The 15,799-nt window shown below is 38.8% G+C and overlaps 1 protein-coding gene and 1 long non-coding RNA gene across 2 annotated transcripts; both read left to right on the top strand.

Annotated features, from left to right (window-relative positions):
- Positions 1-5,225: 5,225 nt before the first annotated feature.
- On the top strand, positions 5,226-6,829 carry LOC107832959 (uncharacterized). The gene is made up of 2 exons (XR_001658686.1): positions 5,226-5,888; positions 6,248-6,829. It is a non-coding gene; the product is annotated as an uncharacterized LOC107832959 (long non-coding RNA).
- A 262-nt stretch (positions 6,830-7,091) lies between these two features.
- LOC103152132 (uncharacterized) lies at positions 7,092-15,798 on the top strand (the record flags this gene model as incomplete). The annotated part of the gene is made up of 6 exons (XM_016660886.1): positions 7,092-7,225; positions 8,653-9,000; positions 9,811-10,134; positions 10,216-10,317; positions 12,288-12,608; positions 14,936-15,798. Coding segments are annotated over exons 1-6 (1,992 nt in total), but the record flags the coding sequence as incomplete, so codon positions are not given.
- Position 15,799: the final 1 nt, after the last annotated feature.

Below are 15,799 nucleotides of genomic sequence, written 5' to 3'. Positions count from 1 at the left end.
AAGAACTGAGTTCACAGAGGATACTCATCAGTTCAACTTTGGATCTATTCTAAAAAGGAATTCTGCCATGACAAGACAGGACTCCGACCATGGATATTAGAGTTTTGTGCTGCCAAGATCAACTCAGCATCTGGGGACGAGTGGATCTGCATCCCAAGTTAAATTAATTGAGCTAATTGAAAATTAATTATTCTATGTACCAATGTACATGATCCTAGTAATTTGGTGGCTTCAGACGTTTCTTCAGACAAAACCACTTCTGTTAACGGTAGCTCATTCTCTATTAATAACGTGCACTTGTTACAGTCTAGATAATTTTAGAGACTCGGCACGAATCCCTAGGTCATTATTTTACCAACACCAAAGTGGTTTCTGAAAACAGGCAACTACAGGCTACTTAGATGTCTGTTTCATTAACTGAAAAGTGTCATAACTTCTGGATCTGAAGGTAATTGGAGTCTAGACGCATCTTTCTCGCGCCCAACTTAAACAGAATGTCCTCTAAATTCTCATCTGTAGTAATACTCAGGAGTTAGAGGCTTCTCGGACCCGTTGGGTGGAGAGCTGGACAGTAGTCAGTCTGCTAGAGTCAGAGGGATGGTAAGGGCGTGGCTGACTATTGGGTAATAACACCAGTTTAGAACTGGATGTCCCACAAAAACTCTGATTGTTTTTGTGTTATACTTTTTTAACTCCATGTTTCATGTTTTACTTTAAGTTTTCTAAAGAACTTTAGGACTCGATGTGTCACTTCAGGCTCTTTACTGAGATTTTATTGACTTATTCAGACCTCAGAGAATCACTGGGATAATGTGCTGATTGGTTTATGTTTTTTTTATATTTCTTCTAACCTAATATGCATTATTTGGTCAATAAAGATTTTAATAATATTCTTTGTACAAATATAATAACTACACCTGTTATTTTAATCCTTCATGCTGTTTTGCTTTTTGTAATCGGATCAACAAAGAAATTAGTGAAAGAATTATAATTTTTATCTTTAATGTGTTTTAAACCTCTCCATCACCTCAAAAACCTGTTTGTATTATTGGGATCGTTAGTTTTTCTCCACTGTTTGTTCAATGAAAACATTCATTCATTCATGAAAACAGTCAATCATTGAACATTGAACATATTCATTTGAAAATCTGATTTAGTATAGTTACTGTTTCTGTCTAAGGAAACCTGGCAGATTGCATGGTGTTATTGATCTGGAGCATCCTGGATGAGAAAACGGCATCAATCTCTTGTTTTGTGTTGTTGTGGTTTTTTGGCAGGTGGAAAAACAAAAACTAACAGTTGGAATAACGGAGCTCTGTGTCTGATAGGTGTTTGAATCATCAGACAAGAATGTCTTAGAGACTCACTGTTGTTCTCCTCCATCCATTCAAACATCCTCCGCCCACCCCAGCACACACAGTGTTAATTTTTTATTTTATTTTTTTCATCCATACTGCTTCCTGCACCCACCTGCAATGGCACGGTGCCCCTCAAGGGGGCGTGCCCCACAGTTTGGGAACCTCTGCTCTAGTGTCTCTGTGTTCAGAGTTCAACAGAAAATTAATTGGAAAAGTAAAGAAAAATATTGAATAAATTCTCAATGTTAACAAGTAGTTTTGTTGTTCATGGAAACAAATGTATTTTTCAGCTCAGCAGTAACATTTTAATGTACAACATGAGGAAACGTGTAACGCCTGTTGTGTTTCTGTTAATTGTTGGGAAAGATTAGATTACATCAGTGAGCTCTGTCTTCACAGCTACAGGATCATCTGGTGACACATTTAACCAGGAAATCATTGAAACGTGAGATTAACTAGCAGGAAACTGGTAACCAAGGCAACGTATTGATTGGCCTCCATCCAGAATCCTAACAGGCTGCAGCTCTTTGGACTGAAGGCTTATATATGTGGACAAGCTATTTTAATATGTTTTCTAGAAAACTATGAAATGTTGAAGACTGCAGATGCTACTAATTGTCAAAATGTTCACCAAACTTTTATTGGACAAATTATATTTATTATAACAACTTTATAATTAAACTTTAGCTTTAATAGCATAAAGCTACATAATTTTAAAGTGTAATCAGTAATACTGTTATAACACATTTATGTCAGATTATGATTTCTTAATGCCAAGTTGTCATAATAGACATTTTGAATAATGTCAACTTTGTATTAAAAGTGTCCTGATTTACCGAATGACACTTTGTGACAACAGTCATAAATATTTATGAAGACTTACTGATGTTCATCACAGGTGTTTTGTTTATGACGATGTCATGACAGTCTGATGAACAAACCATCAAATAAAGTGTTTATCTTCAGACCAGCTGACAGAAACGTCTACGCCACTGACCTGCTGCAGCAGCTGGGATGCCAAGGATCCATCTATGAGTTTGATGGTAAACAGCCAATCAGGTTGAGTGACTTTGATCAGGACAGGAGGAATTCAAGATATCTCTAATTCATTCGGAGATATCTTAAAAGGAACTTTGACTAGTCAAAATTATAATTCAAGATATCTTTAATTTAGTTTTGTCTAGTCATTATTTCCTTTTAAGATATCTATAATTTAATTTTCACTCATCAAAACTACATATCACCTATCCAAAAGCAAATTTATGATATCTTGAATTATGAAGTAATTCGAGATATCATGAATTTACTTTATGACTAGTCATAATTTAATTGTAGATATCTGAAATGTGTATTTCAGATAGTCAGTAATTCATTTTAGATATCTCGAATTGAAGTCTCCATACAAGTCAATGGTAAATCTGACGTCATTTCGACTAGTCAGAATGTAACTAGAGATATCCTAAATTGCTAAAACGTTTAGTAATAAAACAATTTGAGATATCTGGAATGTAAGAGCGGTGAAACCGAATTGATGTTAAAACGGCTGTGTCTTCTTATCCCGAGCATGGCCGGCGAGGATGTTGCACTGCCACCTGGTGGTGAACACCAAACAGGAAATGTTTACCTTAAAGTGAGGGTAAAATATGGAGGGTTATCTCACATTTCATACCTGATTGGATGACAGGGGACATCTGCAGAGGGCTGGTGGGCAGGGTCGGCATCACAACAAGAAGTCAAATTCACTGGGAGGATCAAGCTTGTAACTGGACTGTTTTAAATGTTAACAGGAACATTTGTTACATTTTCCACCCACCTGTTTATAGAGACTCCTCAGCTCTCTGTATTGCCACAGTGTATTCAACACCTGAGCAGCAGCCTTTACTACTTTCATTGAGTACCTGAAACACCGTAACAAAGAAGAACCTGATTTTACTTTCAGTGTTCCCCAAAAAGCCAATACCAAAAGAAGCAAATATTAAATCAAGAAAATATATGTTTGAAATTATGTGAGCAATGTTTTCTACAGACATTCATCATGGAAATTTTTAAACTGGATGAATTTTTATCTCTGTTTTAATTTTCGCTTTTATCAAGTCAGATAATTTGATAAACTTATTAAATAAGAGTCACTGCAGGAATTTATTCAGTCTGATCAGAAAAAAAAAAGTCCTTTAAAGAGTTTAACACAGCAGCTATATTTTATAATTCAAAACTGTTTTCATTACATATATAAAATAAAACGATGAATTAAAATATGCCAGAATAATATATGAGTCAGAAAACGGTGGATATGACTCAGGAAGACTGTTAGTTTTTTCTCTAAGCTCCACTTTCGCCTGGAATGTTAGCTGGAGATGGGCACCAGCAACCATCCTGACCACTAGGGACAAGGGTGTAAGATGGATGGATGGATGAATAAATGAATGGATGGATGGACAATGCAGCATTATCAGGACTGTAGTTCCCTCTATGGCCACCAGAGGGCGGAAATATCCCGCTCTGGATATAGAGGTGAGTTTCTAGAGCTCCAGCTGGTTTCTGACTTCTGTTATGTGGACCCAAATTTGGGTTCTCATGTGTGGAAGAGGCTAAGTTGATCAAGTTTATATGTTTCTCATTATAAATCTTAATATTATTATGGTCCAGGCACACTGTGCTACATGTTTTAGAGGTTTTCCTGTTTTAATGTGCCTGATTGAATTGATTTCAGTTCAACAATCGCATGTTAATCAGTTATCAAATGAAATCAGCTGGACTGAAGCAAGGAAATACCTAAGACATGCAGGGCAGTGTGCCTGGAGGACCAGGGTTGGGAAACACTGGTCTAATGGACTGACAGCTGATTTAATATATAGATGTGTTATTTACATACAGATAACAGATCAATATATCCTAAGTAAATTAAACACTTATGTTTCCTGATTAAATAAATAATTGATTTGTACACATACCAAAATGCTGAGCTTCATGTTTAGAGTCAGGAGAATATTTATGAAATATTTTTTTTTCTGTAAAACAGAATAATTATGATAATTTGGCTTCAGAGCCCAATTATATAATTTATATCACATCCTAAGTAAATGACACACTTATGCTTTCTGATAGAAAAATAAACCTACAAACTAAAATGTAGTTACAGGAGAATTTCGTTCCTTGTGTTTTACTTTGAAAGAATCTAAAGGAAGTACTATTCCCATATCAGCTCTAGCTTTACTCTGGTTGTAGTTACACAAAAAGTCCACTAGGGGGCAGAAGGCTGCATTAACAGTTAGCTTGTTACTGGTCCAGAAGTTACTGGATGATAAAAAAAATAAGTATTTCCTCCTTTCTGGGTATTTTTTCTTCTGCCCAGATCATTTATTTATGTCTTGATAAATCTAGTGGACATGCAGAGGTGATAATAATGATCCTGTAAAGGTGATTACGGTCAAAAGATGTTTTTACACCAAGATCGAATCTTTGGAGGGAAAGAAAACTAAACAAACTGACGGCTTTAAAACTTTTACACAGTAATGTTTCATTTTTAGATGTTATACTTCATTATTATTTTTTACCCTTAATTTTTCTACTAATCTGCAGTAATGAAGACGTTTCCCCTGTTTGCTTCTCAGGTTATAAATAAATGTTCAAACTGGTGACATAAAGATTAAACTTTTTCTATTATCATGAAGTTTGTTTTCTGGAGGCTGCAGAGCCGACAGGCTGGAAAACCATCAGCTGTCAGGTTCAACCTGAACAATCTGTCCTGATCTGAACCAGAACCAGAACCAACAGAGGGCAAATCATTTAATTTAGAAAAAAACCTAAATGAGCAAATTGAGGCACTGAGGAAACATTCTTGCACAGCAGAAAGAGAAACTGATAAACATCTCACAGTAAACACCTACAGTGATTAAAACCTGTTTGTAACTCAGCAGGTTTTAACTTTTCCATTGAAACATTTGAGACAAATCAGTTAAACAACTTAAAGCCTCCAGGCTAAAAGAGGCCAAAGCTTAAAGAACATTTTGTTCAGAATGAAAGAGGTTCAGGTGAGAATCAAAGTTTCCTTCAGATCAACATTAAAAAGCATGATTACATTAAATAAATTAATAAAATCTCTATTTAATGAACAATCAACCACATGCTTTTAGGTTTCTGGTTGTGTATTTTCAGTGAAAGTGAGAGTTCCTGTTCCAGAGAGGATCTCTGCTGCAGCAGCACCAACCATCTGGTCAGGCTGACTGGTGTTCATTCCTCTCTGGACTCCGTCTATGGACCGGATCATTGTCCAGAACCCAGCAACCCGTCCTGATCAGAACCAGCCAGATGAGCCTCCCTCATGTTTTCACCTCGTCTTTCTACTGGATCCACTGAACTCGCCTCTCTTCTCTGCAGACGCTCAGAACCGAACAGGTGAACACACCTCTGCTGTCAGAGGGGGCGGAGCCTCATGTGGATCCGGTTCAGGATCTGGAGAATCAGGTTCATTTCTCCTGTTCGCTCCGACTCGATTTGTGTGAACAGAAGGAGAAGCAAAGATCTGATCAGGTGAGTTTTAACTCCACTTTCTACTGGTTTCCAGTCCTGACTGGGTTTTATCTCTTTGAGCTGCTGGACAGAACCAGAACCAGAACTGGACCTGGTTCTAGTTCTGGTTCAGAGCTGCAGCACCTGGTTTCAACCAGGAACTCTGATTTTCTCTGAGTTTTCAAACAGACTGAGGAGGAGAATAAAAGCTAAACTCTCCAGTCTTTCCTCATTTGGTTTGCTAAATGTTTCCCAGGCTGGACGGTGAATGTAACTCTGGTTCTGATCCATTTGGATGACATGTGTGGCTTGTAACACCTGATCATTTTCAGCATTAAAGCCTGTTTTTAATAAATAACCAAATCTCCTTATTTCTCAAGGTGATTTACACTGAGAGGTTCTGGTCGGGTTCTGGAACTGGAAAACGGACCTGGTGGAGCTCAGAGACAGAAATGAATGAAGTCCAACAGAACTATGAGGAAACTGAAGCTCCTGACCTTTGATCTACTCATAGCTCGATGGCTCAATGAGGAAACCGAAGCTCCTGACCTTTGATCTACTCAAAGCTCGATGGCTCAATGAGGAAACTGAAGCTCCTGACCTTTGATCTACTCAAAGCTCGATGGCTCAATGAGGAAACTGAAGCTCCCCGCCTTTCCTCAGAACTGATCTGGATCAGAACCTTTTCATCTGAATCAGCCAACCAGCAGTGGAGTTTCCTCCCTGTGTGTTGATGGGTATTTTTCCTTTCGAACCTTCATTAAAAGAACCACAGACAACGTATATGAATTTTATGACCAAGCTTTTGCAAAAGGAGAAGATTCAGCAAACTGCTCCTCCGAGCCGTTCACAGAGCGTTCTGAAGAGCCTTGGTTACAGCTTGTCTTTTATTATCAGGCAAAAAGAGGGAGGATAGGTAAGGAAGACAGCAGAGACTAAATACTACTGCACACAGACAGTTTCTAAGGTAGGGAGTATTCCAGTTGATAAGGAGGCACCTGTGGAAACATAATTTAAGGTCTGGGAAACACACAGTTAACTGTTTCACATGAAGACGAACAGACAGATGGGGCCCCCAGGTCAGTTTATACACACATAAGGAAGAGAACACTTTAAACTGAAAATCACAATAATACTGAATGTTGATTAACTATTGATTAACATTAGACTGAATATGAACTAAAGTCATAATAAAATGATAATACCAAAAATTCTCTAACAGTGTCTCTGATGGTTCCAGTAGAAACAATGAACTGGTGTCAGAGACGATCAGCAACTGGGATCTGATGGAAGCTTTTCTGTTTGTTCTGAGAGGAAGAGGAAGATGATGATGAAGATTATGATGGTCCTCCTGCTCAGTAAGGTCACCTTCCTCTCTCTGCTCCTCTTTCTCTCCAGTCTCTCTGGAAGCTGCTGATCACCTCAGAGCTTCTTGGTTCTGGTCCGTTCTTCTCTCTAACTGACCCCTGGTGACCTCAGCTGGTTGTTGGTTCTGGTTCCAGCGACTCGTTTCTTTCCAGTCCTCCCAGTAGATCTCACTGGTTTATTGTTTTAGTTTTATTCTGGTCTCTTCCATCCAGCCAGTGGCTCCACTTTGCTGTTTCCTGTCTGGATTTAATTTTTCTGGTTTGGGTTCAGCAGCTGATCTGGTTATGATATTTTTTATCAGGTTGTAGTTCTGTCGGCATCAGAACCACTGAGACCCAAACAGACCAGTAATCTGGACATTAGCTCCCAGAAACATTAACCTCAGAAACCAGAGAGAAATGTTTGCAGATGTTGAACGTTCTGGTTTTCCTTCATTCTTCAGTTTTTCACATAAATGTTCATTTGAATCCAAGATGGCCGCCTGGGTGGTTGTAGTTTGTAGTTTATTTGACCTGAGTTCACCTCGGTCTCACAGGTTGGTGGTCATAATGTTCTGCTGCTGGTCTGACCATTAATGGAGAATCAGGTTCTGGTGGGTCCGATTCTTCTCTGGTTCACTGGTTTTATAAAAAAAAAAAAAAACTGAGTTTTTGTGTCACAAACATCAATTCTTAAGTCAATAGAAAAATTACAACATATTTAGACCAACATGTTCAACTAATCCTGGACCCGTTAACAAATATCTGGAATGTATTTATCAGTAGCTAGAATTAAACTTTTAAATTTCTGGGTTAAGACTGTTATTGTGTCTAAGCCCTTTTGAGATGACAATGAAGTTCTATTGAAATAAAACAAATATGTAGATTATACAGAAATGTCCAAATTGTTGTTTGATCAACAAAGACGCATCAGTTTCACAGCAGAAACTCCCTGAAAGTTACTGGCAGGTTTAAATTCTGTAAATATAACAAATCAGAACCAGAAGAAAAATAAAGTTAGAAGAATTTTAGTTTTCAGGAAGCCACAGAAACAAAATCTCTGCCCCAACAATCCCAAGAAACTAAAACAAAAATCTTTATCATCAAATCCATCCTTGAGATAAAACATCCTGAAAGCCGACTTCAGGATTACTGCAAATAACGACAAACAACTATAACAACTCTAAAAAAACACATTCATGCTTTTTTAGAGTGTAATCTGTTTCAGTCCTTCAGTTTTTAAATGTTAACAGTTATTTTAATTCATTTTTATCAGTTTTATTGCTTAATGTGAGTTACATATTACATGAACAGAGATCATTGCTGCCCAAAAAAGAGTTCAGCATCACTGAGCTGTTTAGCAGACAGACTGAAATCTTTCATCACTAGTGAATAATTGATCATTATTTCTACACTAAACTCTCATCTTGTGTCCTCAGTTTCCCAGCATGCTCTGGGTGGAGTGGTGGAGGTTAACGAGGGGGCGGAGTCTGTCCTGCTGCCCTGCATTTACTCTGATATTCAACCTGAAGACCCGTTCCTCATCTGGACTCGCAGTGATCTCAGTCCTAACTCCGTCCACCTACGGAGAGAAAATGGTGACGATCTTAAAAACCAGAACCAGCGTTTCAGAAACCGGACCTCCATGAATCCTGACGCTCTGGATACTGGAAACTTCAGCCTGACTCTGAGGAAACCTGAGCAGGATGATGGAGGAAACTACAGCTGCAGCATCTCTGATGGAATAAAAGAACTGAACCTGAAACAGATTCACCTGAAGGTCAAAGGTCAGATAAACAAGCAGCAAACCCTGTTTTAAAGTTTTGTGCTATGAATGAATTTATTGAAATATGAAAATGAATAATTGTTCATAGTTTCTGTAACCATGGAGACCAGGCCCAGAATAACTCAGAATAATGGATAGATTATTTTTATAATGACATTTTATTAATACAATTATTTCTATAATCTGAGTTACTATGGAAACTGATTTATTTCCTATAAACCTGCTGTTAATACAAATGTAGATGTTTTCATTAATATTTCATGTTTCTTTAGTCTCCATAATTGACCTCAGTCAATATTTTAGTCTTTTATTAACAGTAAATCAGTCGGTTCTGTAATGACAGCAGCTTCATTCAAACATGTTCATGTAAATATCAACAAAAATAAAATACAACATGAATTAGATAAATATTCAGCATCATTGTATGACTTCTTAAAAACACTTCATATTAAGCTTTTATGACCCTTTTCACTTTTTACAATGTTATTTATTTTATGCTGATCATTGACCAGCTGTATAAGCTGAACATTTACAGGATGAATCTCCAGGAATAATAATTCTCCATATATAATACAATAACAATAATTAGTATTAGTGTTTCTCATCTTCAGCCTCCACAGAACAAGCAGGTTTTGTAGATCTGCTATGTATAGATCAGACCCTCTGATGCATCAATAACTGTCCCATGAACCACTGATGGATCAAAGTTTCTGATTTCATGTTGATCATGAAAGAGAAACTGAACGACGACATCAAACCAGAATAATGATCCAAACTGTTTCTGCTCTTTTTGTTCTTTATTTCCTCTCAGCTGATCAGCAGGAGGTCAAGGTCACTGAAGGGTCAGATTCTGTCGTCCTGCCCTGCAGAACATCATCCCTCCTTCCTGAGGACACGTCAGTGGAGTGGACCCGGTCAGAACCAGAATTTATGATGGTCCACTCAAGCAGCAACCAAAGAAACCAGGACGGTTTTTACCGCGACCGAACAGAGATGAGCAAAGACTTCCTGAGGACCGGAGACGTCAGCCTGACCCTGAGGAAGCCCAGAGACGGAGACGATGGACGCTACGTCTGCACCGTCCACAGAGACCAGGACGTCCTGAGACAGACTGTGGTTCTGAAATATGTCAAAGGTCAGTGCAGAAAATCAAGTTGGAGTTCCTGACTAAGGTCAAAGGTCAGAGTGAGGTCAACCTTTCTCTGTTTTTCCACAGAACTGTTTCCTTCCTGGGCCTCAGCTCTGCTGGTTCTGCTGGTTCTGGTTCTCATCGTCTCTGCAGGCGTTTTCTATCATTTTAAAGATTATTTCCTGAAAGGTGAGTCTGAATGTTTCTGACCCAGAATGTTAGAGATCATGTGACCTGTCCTGGGGGTCAGAGGTCAACAGTTCATCTTGTCATCAGTTCAGATCTTTCTGTTCATTCATGTTCAGATTAAATGAAGCAAAGTTAGAAACATCATGAACAGAACCAGAACCAGTTGCTGTCTCTACAGTCTATTAGATTTAAAGGGACTCAGCTGGAAGCTTGTTCCAGATTTATGATGCCTAGAAGCTGAATGCTGCTTCTCCATGATTGGTTCTGGTTCTGGATGTAGAGCAGAACCAGAACCAGCAGGTTGTTCTGACTATCAGTGCTACCTCGTCACATTTTCCTACCGCAGCACGGATAGATAGCTAAGTCTATCTGTCAGTGCTACCCGTCCAAAACTCCTACCGTCATGTTTACAAACAGGAAACTACAGCAGGTTGTTAATGATAAATATATTAGATAACATTATTTGAGTGACGGGACTGAAGTGGAAGCTAAAGAGTTAGCTTAGCTTAGCATTGGAACAATTTATATACATGACGAAACCACAGGAAGATCACTTCCTTCATCTGAATATCCTACCTATTTAAAATAAAAAGCTATAGATTTATGCACTAATCCTTTTACTACAATATCATACCTGTTAAAAATATTTTAAATACAGAGGTGTTTTTTGGGAATAAAAAAGTATCAGACAGGGAAAACAGGTTTTTATTGGAATTAAATTAAAGACAAATACAAATCACCGCAACCCTTTTTTACACATTAATCTGTTGTATGACAGACTTTATTAAATGCAGTTCAGCCACAACGTGTCCATCGAACTGCACAGGAAATGATAGGATATGATCCATGTGCACTAGTATTATACGGCTATTACAGCTTCAATCCCACATAGTATCGCTACCAACATCTATTTAGCAAGGTTTAGTAATAAACAGTGTTATTAAACTAAAATATTTTAAAGTATAGGGGCAAAAAGCCACAAAACAAAGTATTTTGTCCTGATTAACCTCCAAATAATAACTTGTTTACAGTAACGACATTACAGATACAAAACTAAAGACATTTAAAACTATATTTACAAGCTGCTGTCATATAAACTAAAATCATGAAGTAATACAGCAGCTTAATGAAAGCCAGATATAAAATAAGTTAAATAAAGCTTAACAATCGTAATCTGCCATGAAATAAAACACATGAAACGAAACTTCCACAGGCAGGACATATTTATAAGAGATCTGCTGAGTAAGCAGTTTGTGACGTAGCATCGATGTGTATTTCCACAAGGTAGGACGGATTTACAGGTAGCACAGATCTTCAGAACAGCTGCAGATCTTTAATCCGTTCAGTGATTTATAAACTACCAGCAGGATTTAAGTCTGTTCCTCTCAGTGAAGGACTGGAGCAGTGGGCGATTTGGTGTTTGGATGTTTTATTAGTTACTAATAAAGTTAAAGTAAAAGAGAGCAACTCAACATAATTCACCATTTTAAAGTAAAACTCGGCCTCTTCTGGGCAAAATGAGCAAACAGAAAATGTCTAAAGTAATAAAATACAAACTTTATTCTTAATAAACACAAATAGATTATAAATTTCCAGTCTGATGGAAACTCTCTCATAAATACACATAAACTACCTACAAACACAACTTCTGCAGATCTGCACTGATTCCTGAACATCTGAACAAAACATTGCTTTCAACATGTCTGCGCCCCCTAGTGGTGAAGCTACAAACTACAGTTCAGTTCTGCCTTCAGAACAGTTGCCTTGGTGATTTAACTCTGCTGTAGGATTTTTCTCTCTGATTTGAACGTCTCAGTTACAAGGAAACATTTCCACCAGAAAAACCTTCATGGTCTCTGAGCTGATGGGTCCATCGAGGTCCAGGAAGAACTCAGACGATATCAGCTGATCATCACATACTCTGCTCCACTGTCTCTCTCTCTCCCATCTTGTCCTCTGTTGTCTCTCAGCTCCACTGGTGAAGGTGGATTCAGGGGTGAAGTTTGTCCTGCTGCCCTGCAGAACCAAAGTCTGCCTGCCTGGAGGCGCTAGAGTGGAGTGGAGGGACGGAGAGAACAGGACGGTCCATGTGTATCGGAACGGTTCTGATGATCCTGAGGAACAGAACCTGACCTACAGCAACAGAACCAGGATGAATGACGACCCACTGAAGACTAAAGACCTCAGTCTGACTCTGGAAAGTCCCTCAGTTACAGACAGCGGGATCTACACCTGCAGAGTCGGGAACCGAGTCATCCTGATGATGAAACGGGTTCATCTCCAGGTCAAAGGTCAGTGGTATAAATGTTGGAGTTTTTCCTATCAGATGATTGGTGGTGATCAATAGTGATGATTGGCTGATTAGAAGGTCAAAGGTCAGTGTGATGTAATGAGTGATGAAGATGAGGAACCAGACCTGGAGGTTGAGGACAGTCAGGGACCAGAGCCCTGAAGAAGCAACTGAAGGCTTTGACTAGGACAGTGCTCCCTGCTGGAGACACTCGTTAGAGTTCAGAACCACCAGACGGGTCAGATCCATCAGAACTGAAGTCCCTGCAGCCTGGAAGCAGCAAACATGTTGTGAATGAGGATGGATGTGGCTATTGATGGATATTTTGTATTTAATATGCTCACATGGCCGATGAGGCTGGAGAGCAAAGAGGTTGTAAAGAAAAGGTGGAAGAGGTTTGGACAGATGGTATTTGGTTTACCTCAGAGGATCCAGAGTCTTGGTCTGTTGCCCTCTAGCAGGAATCTCTGCTCCTCCTGGACGACATCAGGAGCTGATTTTGGTCTGACTGAACACTTCAATGTCAACATGTGGAAAAGTTTTCCAAAAACCAACAAATCAGCAGAAGATCAGAGATTATCTTGGCAGATTCATCCTGAACATTTATTGAAAAGAATTATAATCCCACCAGTACAATATTTGGGAACCAAAACATTAAAAATGGCATAGAAATTTTTAGAGAAGGTTAATTGAAATCAACTATGGAACATGTAAAGTAAATAAAATGAAGTCAGCTCCATTCTCAAGGTCAGAAGTGATGTACAAGGTAACATTAGCTAAACTCAGCTGTGTTTCACAATCAGTCACTGGGAAACTAAAGGTTTTTATGTTTCAATAGAAAGTGGCATTAAGGAGTTGGAGAGACTTTTAATGTCCACTTTGCATAACAATGTTTCACCTACATTTTCTCACATTGGCAACCAAATAACTGTTACCTGAACCTGAACTTATCTGAACCTGAACTCAAAACCCTCTTTGCTCAAAGCATCATGTACTGATGTCACTTTTTCCCTGTTAATGGATCTTTGCAGACTGTGTGCAGTGTCCCATCGTGCATCTTCAGTTTTTCCCACTGTCTTAGGATTTTGAGCACAAAGCAACTCAACTCTCGCTGGTCTTGATGGTCGTCTCCCTCAGATGATGAATGGATGACTTGAGATTGAACAGCATCATTTCTCTGGCTGTCATGAAGCTCTTAAAGTGAAAAACCAGGCAGATGGTTTTCACCTGACTGGACCAACTGGACCAGCATGAAACCATGAATCTCTGCTTTGGACCTTCATCCATATGACCTGCTAATACTGCAGATACTTCAGTCTGATAGGGACTCAGTTTTCAGTTCACTCAGTCTGGCTGCATGCTGAATGTTTTGGTGGTTGACAAAATATACACAATATAAATTGTTTTAAAATTATTAGACATTGTTTGACACTTCACTGTGCAGAGATATTTTTAAATTCACTGATCCTCTCACATTTTACCTACAGAGCTACTGTCTGGTCTCAGACTAATCAAACTATACTCAAACCACTAGCAAGTCTGTATAATCAGGCCTGAAAGGTTTTATATCAAAAGCTGATTAGATTCCATCACTGTCACATTTTGGTTAAATTTGGCATTTTGGATTTTACAAATTTTCTAAATTATAATGTTTTAAAATTGATTTTTAAGTGTTTAAATGGACTTGCACCAACACTACTAAGCGATTGTATACAGAGACTGCAGGGCAACAGGAGATCTACCAGAGCACCTTTGGATGGAAATTGTAAAGTTCCCTTTCGAAGAACCACCTTTCTGTGAGAGGATCTACAACTTCGAACTCACTTCCTGTTTATTTAAAGTCTGTAACCAGTTTTAGAACGTTCAAAAGTCAAACAAAACTCTGGTTATGTCAAAAACAGACCTGTACCCATTTTTGATGTTTTACATATCGCTGTTTGTATATATTATGTTGTGCTATTTTAACTGATTATCATTTCAATTTTAAGAGTTACTTTTTAAAAGCCCATCTAGGGACAAGTGCTGCGAATTAGCTGTTGCTATTGCACCATGATGCAAACATGGGACTGCTGTTTTATTCAGTTTGTCTATGTCAATGTGTGTCCGTCCCTATCAAATAAACTAAAAAAAAAAAAAGAAGAAGACGACAGTCTGGACTACAGACTATAATCTTTGTAGACTGATGTTGGAATGACTTTAATTGGTTTTCTCTAAATATTGAATTATGTTTCCTTCAAAGAAGTTTATGAAGATTAACCAAACTGGGCACTTTATTAGTCCAGTCACTTGTTAGAATATTGTAAATTGTTTTTGTTTTTCTTTCTTCAGATATTGTTGGTCAGTATCAGCCTGACCTTAAAGCATCTCTGAAGAAGAAGTTCCAGAGTCTCTCTGAAGGCGTCGCTGAACCTGGAAATCAAACGTTTCTGAACCAGATCTACACAGAGCTCCACATCACAGAGGGGTTAACTAGAGAGGTCAACCAGGAACATGAGGTCAGACGGATTGAAACAGCATCCAGGAAACAAGAAAAAATCAGAAGAGAAGACATCTTTAAAGCCCCACCTGGGAGTGATCAACCAATCAGAACAGTGATGACCATGGGAGTGGCTGGCATTGGGAAAACACTGTTAACACAGAAGTTCACTCTGGACTGGGCTGAAGGCAGAACCCACCAGAACATCCAGTTTATATTTCCATTCACTTTCAGAGAGCTGAATGTACTGAAAGAAGAAACCAGTTTGGTGGAACTGATTCATCACTTCTTTCCTGAAACCAAAGGAATCAGCAGCTTTAAAAAGTTTCAGGTTCTGTTCATCTTTGATGGTCTGGATGAAAGTCGACTTCCTCTGGACTTTCACAAGACTAAAATATTAATTGAACCTGAAAAGTCCACCTCACTGGATGTTCTGCTGACAAACCTCATCAGGGGGAACCTGCTTCCCTCTGCTCTCCTCTGGATAACCACACGACCTGCAGCAGCCAATCAGATCCCTGCTGAGTGCGTTGGCATGGTAACAGAGGTCAGAGGGTTCACTGACCCCCAGAAGGAGGAGTACTTCAGGAAGAGATTCAGAGATGATGAGGAGAAGGCCAGCAGGATCACCTCCCACACCCAGAAATCCAAAAGTCTCCACATCATGTGTCCCATCCCAGTTTTCTGTTGGATCACTGCTAAAGTTCTGGAGGATG

Source organism: Poecilia formosa, unplaced genomic scaffold (genome assembly GCF_000485575.1).
Source record: "Poecilia formosa unplaced genomic scaffold, Poecilia_formosa-5.1.2 Scaffold301, whole genome shotgun sequence".
Classification (NCBI taxonomy): Eukaryota; Metazoa; Chordata; class Actinopteri; order Cyprinodontiformes; family Poeciliidae; genus Poecilia; species Poecilia formosa.
Note: the sequence above shows the minus strand (reverse complement) of the source record. Positions and strands in the feature narration are given on the sequence as shown.